The sequence below is a fragment of the Octopus bimaculoides genome, chromosome 18, assembly GCF_001194135.2.
Source record: "Octopus bimaculoides isolate UCB-OBI-ISO-001 chromosome 18, ASM119413v2, whole genome shotgun sequence".
Lineage (NCBI taxonomy): Eukaryota > Metazoa > Mollusca > Cephalopoda > Octopoda > Octopodidae > Octopus > Octopus bimaculoides.
In genome coordinates, this window is record NC_068998.1 from 16290808 (window position 1) to 16297567 (window position 6760).

The following is a 6760-nucleotide window of genomic DNA, read 5'->3' on the forward strand; positions in this document are numbered from 1 at the left end:
AGTGATTGGCGTTTTCCATCAGATTTTAGTACTCCTTCTTAAGGCGGCGTTTTGGTAAAGGAGTCATTAGCGCATCAAATCGATTACCAATGCAGTGTTCGTACCAGCTTTCAAATTCGGATGTCAATACATAAAGTATTAGTTCGATACTGGACTTCATCCACCGCCCATCACTCTCACGCTTTCTCTCTCTTTCTCACACACAAAGCACACACACACACACACACACACACTAATATGTACCATGCTCTTGTTAATTTGTTGTATATATCTATGTAGACGCAAGCAGGCATATACACTTTTCATACTAACCTATTTTGATTAATTTGATCAAGTAATCTATTAGTTAACGACAGCTCAAAAATGAGGTCAAACATAAAAGTCAAATATAATGTCAAACATAAGGTCAAATATTGGATCGACCGTTAAATCAAATATCAGGTCAAACATAAAGTCCAAATGTTAGGTCAGACAGACGGTCAAATATTAGGTCAGATATTTATTGTGATTATGTATATTCAATAGTAGTCCTACTTATTTCAATGGTGTTATTGTTGTCGTTGTTCACCCTCGAGTCGGCTCTGATCATTTAAAGCGTCTTATTTTCTAACGTATGTCTACAACTACATTATCTAGTATGACTTATCTTTATTTTAATACGCTGTTTCTTTAGTTTCAAGACGGGTGCACCACTATTTCTACTCTGTCGAGCGACCAACTAGAAGCTCTCTCTCTCTCTCTCTCTCTCTCTCTCTCTCTCTCTCTCTCTCTCTCTCTCTCTCTCTCTCTCTCTCTCTCTCTCTCTCTCTCTCTCTCTCTTTAGCTTACGTCTTTAAGTAGTGATGTAGCACGCTTTGTAACCACGTTTCTTCTGTCTTTACACACAAAGTTCAAAAACCATCAACGTCGACTTTGTCTTCCATCCTTTCCAGATCGCTAAAATATAAAACCAGTCGATTACAATAAAATTATTGTAATCGACTTACCCACTCCACTAAAATTGCCGGCCTTGTGCCAAAATTAGAACTAATTATGTATATGTTGTATTATCTCAGTAGATGGTGGCGGTATAGGTAAAGGCGGTATAACTTAACGGTCCAGCAAAAGAGACCGATAGAATAAGTACCAGACTTTACCCAAAATATAAGTACTGGAGTCGATTCGTTGGACTAAAATTCTTTAAGGTGGTGCCCCAGCTTGGCCGCAGTCAGATGCTGGAAACAAGTAAAGGGATAAGGTGTGTGCTGTGTTATTGCATTGAATGGTGATCGTATAAGGTGTGTGTTGTGCGCAGTTGTGTGCAGACAGTGTATTGTCTGAGGTGTGCTATTGAATTGAGTCTTGCATAAGATGAGGACGGTTCCTAGCAAATCAATTTGTTAACTGTATGTAAATCTGTGAGCACTGATATGGGTTTTTTTAAGAGTTATCCTTCCTTTTTTATCATACCCTTGGCTTCAGTTATCATTGTTATTATTCTTACATTCTTAACCTTTGTTATACTTTATTTCAAATTCTAGATGATTGTAATTCAGCATATCCTGGCTTCTTGCCGAGTGTTGTCAGAAGGGATCGAGATACTTATCGGAATAGAGAGATTTTCGTTACGGCTTTTTAAAAAATCTTTTACGTTTTGCTTGCTTGCTTGTTTCAAACATTGGACCGCGGCCATGCTGGAACACCGCCTTGAAGAGTTCAGTCGAACAAATTGCCCCTCAGTAATCATTTTGCTTTTTAAAGTCTGGTATTTTCTCGATCGTTCACTTTCGCCGAACCACTAAGTTACGGGGATGTAAACAAACTGATATTGCTTGTAAAGCAGCGGGGGAGGAGAGCAAACGCAAATGCAAACACACACACACACACACACATACACACACACACACACACACACACACACACACACACACACACACACACACACACATGTACAGCGGGCTACCACATAGCTTCCGTACCAAATTCACTCACAAGGCATTGGTCATCCCGAGGCTGTAGGAGAAGACTTTCTGAAGACGCAGCGCAGTGAGACTGAATCCGAATCCACGCGGCTGCAAAGCGAGCTTCTTCACCACACGGCTATGCCTGCGCCTATACGATATACCTTGATCTATTCTCACTCTGGGCAGACGTATACCAGAAGATTCTGCTCACATCGTTGTCATAGCTCGTGTTTGCTGCATGTTTCTTTTTCCGCTTTCGCATAGAAGTATCGGCAACTTGCCCACTGGTCATAGCTGTTGACTCGATCGTGTCTGTGAATATACTTGGACTTGGCGAGGAGCGGGCAACCAAAAACGACGTCATCAATTAACTTTTTTAAACTGATTTCATAATTTTCTCTTGATGTTAGTGTTTCTGTTCATTGTTTTATTTTATGTAATTAGACGTGGCTAGGCATTAGCGTTAGACAACTAAAATCAAACCTGTTTCTGCTTTCGTTCAGAATTTTTTAAACGTTAATGACTTTCACTCCGGTTATTATTATTATTATTATTATTATTATTATTATTATTATTATTATTATTATTATTACTTTACTATAGAAGCCTTATTTTTTATTGCTTGCTTTTACTGCAGTGGGGTTTCGTATTTTCTATTGTATTCATAATAATTTATGCTATATGTCTGCAGTGGCTTATGTGTCATTTCCTTATATATATATATATATAAAACTCTTCGTTTGTCTGTCTGTGTATGTGTTGCCTATGCATTCTCAATCGGCTCCACTAAATCAAATCAAATTTTACAAGGTAATAGTATTAGAACGCGCGAGTGTCAATATGTAATTTTAATTTTCATTTGGATTAAAACAATATAACATTTTATCTAAAATAATCTTTCTATAGTCAACTATAATAAAGGACATTTTATACCACGACGACGACGACATTACATTTTGTATATGAGTGTATATGTGTCTGAGAGTGTGTGTTTGCGCGTTCGTTACGTACGACATAGTAAAGGACATTTTATAACAGCACCCCCACCACCCCCACGACAAATTTTGTATATGAGTCTGTGTGTGTGTCTGTGACTGTGTGTCTGTTTGCGCCTTCCTTACGTACGAGATAGTAAAGGTCATTTTATACCACCACGACCGCGGCCATGACAAATTTTGTATGAGTGTGTATGTGTCTGAGAGTGTATGTATGTTTGCGCGTTCGTTACGTAAATGTATGTTTGTGTGTATCTGTCGTATGTATGTGAGTGTATGTGAGAGGGTATGTGTGTGTAAGTGCATGTGCGATTGTCAATTACACTGATGTAAACTGGCTATGTGAAAGAGTTATACTGGCTCCAACAAATGAAATGGTTGATAAACTTAATCATGAACTCCTTCAAAAGTTAACAGATACATCAGAAATGACTTTTCAACGACAATTCACACAACAGTCGATCAAGATCAGTCTGTTCAATACCCTGTTGAATTTCTGAACACAATTAAACCCACTGGGATCGAATAACATAACTTGACACTAAAGCTGGATTCTCCCATTAGGTTGCTTAGGAATCTTGACCTGCCTCGCCTGTGTAATGGAACTCGCTTAATTGTTACTTCCATGAAGCCCCATGTCCTTACTGGCAACAATAATAACAGGTAGTCACAAAGAAGAAAATGTCTTTATTCCAAAATTTCCTCTCATACCTACAGATGTTCCATTTGAATTTAAGAGGCTTCAGTTTCCAGTCAAACTAAGTTTTGGTCTTTCAATTAACAAATCTCAGGGTCAATCCCTCAAGGTAGTTGGATTTCATCCCACGGCCAACTCTATGTTGGTTGCTCACGAGTTGGAAACAGCAACAATTTTATCATCTGGCCATCAATAAAAAATTATACAATGAATATTGTTTTCTCTGAGGTGCTTCAAAATTGTCTGTTGCCTATGCATAATATAGATATTTTGAAATAATTGTGAGAGAAAATATATCTTCATATTTATTGTTTACTAATCTGAATAAGAACAGCAGTAACCTGAGCAACGCCGGGTAATTCAGCTAGTTCTCTATATTTTATGCTGATGTATAAATGCTGGAGTTTTGGTTATATAACAGTTCTATATGTGTTCTTTTTTTTTGTTTTAAATCGTTCTCATGGTACCAATTATTATGATGATTGTTTCTATATTCTGTCCCTAGATTTTAATTGTCTCCCTATCTATAGATCTTTCTTTTGGTATAATTTCTCCAATTCTCTTAGCAATACATTATCCTCTGTTGTGGGATGATACTTCGATTAAGAAGTTCCTTCCTTTCCTCGTGATTCCTGATAACAATATCCGCTGATTATTCTTCATCTTCCTACGATTTGTATTGATAGGAATTCCATGACTATGGTCGGTTTGTCATTCACCAAGAACTTTTTCTGGTGTATATTTATATTACTTCTTTTCTGTTGGCTTTTCATGGTGCTGGCACACATTCTAGGGAATGAAATCCCTAGTTTTTTCAAGTTTGCAGATGTATTCTGCCTTGGATAACACTGAGCAACCAAGAGACAGTGTGATTGTTTCTTCCCGACCTCCTAATGTTCTGTTGTTAATGTATTCTGGTAGTCTGTGGGTTTTTGATAAAAAAAAAAAGATTTAATCTTGTCCCACAATCAAGAATGTTCCAACCTCAGCTCTTAGTTTTGTGTTACGCAGTGCTGCAATTTTTTTTTTCTGTCTTCACCATATTTAAGGTGGGGGTTTTTCCGAGTCAAGAAGCTTTTCTTGCCATCGTTTTAACGTGACATCATGGAAACCAATCTTAACTTTACACAATTTCTGATGACGTTTCTTCTCTATTCTCACAATTTTCTGTCACTTCAACCTCTTTATTTATTTTATTATTAATATTTTTCTTTTTGCAGTTGTTAACTTCCTTGAACACATAAACAAGTATTTTGTTTGTTTGTTCTGTTCGTGTGACGTAACTCTTTGCATAGACGCGCGCAGTGAACCAAGATAGGACTTATTGCAGTGGGGACGTTTACGAGAAGCTGCACGTGTCATTCTCAGCGAATGCAGATGGTCAATAAGCGGACTAGTTATGTAAGGTTGACAGGGAGGACCGTCAACAACTAGTGGCGGGTCTCTGCTGTTGCTGCTGCTGTTGCTGCAGCTACTACTGTTGTTTTGTTGTTGTTGTTGTTGTTGTTGTTGTTAAGGCGGTGGGCTGGCAGAATCGTTAGCACGCCGGGCAAAATGCTTAGCAGTATTTCGTCCATCTTTACATTCTGAGTTCAAACTCCGCCAAGATCGACTTTGCCTTTCATCCTTTCGGATCGATAAAATAAGTACCAGTTGAACACTTGGGTCGATGTAATCGACTTACCCACTCCCCCGAAATTGTTGGCCTTGTGCCAAAATTTAAAACCATCTTCATCATTATTGCACGCCGGAAAAAATGCTTAGCGGCATTTCATCCGTCTTTATATTCTGAGTTCAAATTTCGCCGAGGTCAACTTTGCTTTCATCCTTACGGGATCGATAAGTTAAGTACCAGTGAAACACTGGGGTCGATCTAATCGATTTATCACCCCCCACACCAAATTTCAAGCCCTGTGCTTGTCGTAGAAAGGATTTTTATTATTATTATTATTATTATTATTATTATTATCATCATTATTATTATTATTATTATTATTATTATCAATATTATTCATATACAATCAGCAGATTAGACTGTTGAAAAAAAAAAGAATCCTAACTTCGGGCTACATCAAATAGCCTTAGATGCCAAGAACCCTCCTATTGGGCAACAATAAGTAACCTTAGATGCCAAGAACCCTCCTAAGTATCCTAGCTGTCCCTAATAACACTGTTTTCTGCAGCTGTACTAAACTGGGTTTTATGCCTATTTCTTCTATCCATCTGTTTAGATCATTAGAGATAGTTCCCAATGCACCTATATTATTATTATTATTATTATTATTATTTTATGTTTGACTTTTGCTTTGCATTTGTACAAGTTGGATCCAAGTCTCACCCAGAGACCTCAAGAGACAACAAGTTGGAAGTTCATGTAGGTGTTATGCCTAGGGTGTCATATATTTGGATTTGTACATAGTGTTGTTCTAGAGAATGTTTAAGAAACCATAAGAAAATTATGTGTTTGTTTTAAAATTTGATTATTATTATTATTATTATTATTATCAACATCATCATCATCATCATTATTATTATCATCCTCATTTGTATTTTTTTCTTATTTTCCAGTCTTACGTCACATGTACCCTAGGCATCGATTACGTAGGGTACTGTATGATCACCATGGGTCTGGCTAACGTTCTCAGTTCTGTTATGGTTGCACTCTGTGCCAAATATATTCCCAGGGAAGTGGTACTCGGCTTCGGAGGGGTCGTACATATCGGACTCATGATTGGATTCCTAATTTGGATACCCGAGAAAAATCTGTTAATATTCTTTATACTGGCGGCATCGTGGGGTGTCTGTGATGCAGTATGGCAGACCCAGTGTAACAGTAAGTAACAATTTCATCATTTCTACACCTTCCTTTTACAATTGGCGTTACTTATCCACTCATGTACTCATTCATACTCACACACTCACATACTCACTCCGACACACACACAAAAAAAAACACACACACACACGTACACACACACACACATACACACACACACAATTGTAAACACTCCTTTCTCGATCTATATATTTTACTTACTATCTTTATCTCTCTCCCCCACGTTCCCAGTCTCACTCCACCCCGTAAATATATATATATATATACACACACATGTACACATACATAC

The 6760-nt window shown here is 37.6% G+C and overlaps 1 protein-coding gene across 1 annotated transcript in view; it reads left to right on the forward strand.

Moving 5' to 3' along the window:
* The window catches only part of LOC106871191 (protein unc-93 homolog A), a 163239-nt gene that overhangs the window by 149613 nt on the left and 6866 nt on the right, over positions 1 to 6760 (forward strand). The window contains exon 4 of the mRNA XM_014917533.2: positions 6204 to 6468. Coding sequence (XP_014773019.1) covers positions 6204 to 6468 — 265 coding nt within the window. The remainder of the gene's footprint in view (positions 1 to 6203; positions 6469 to 6760) is intronic.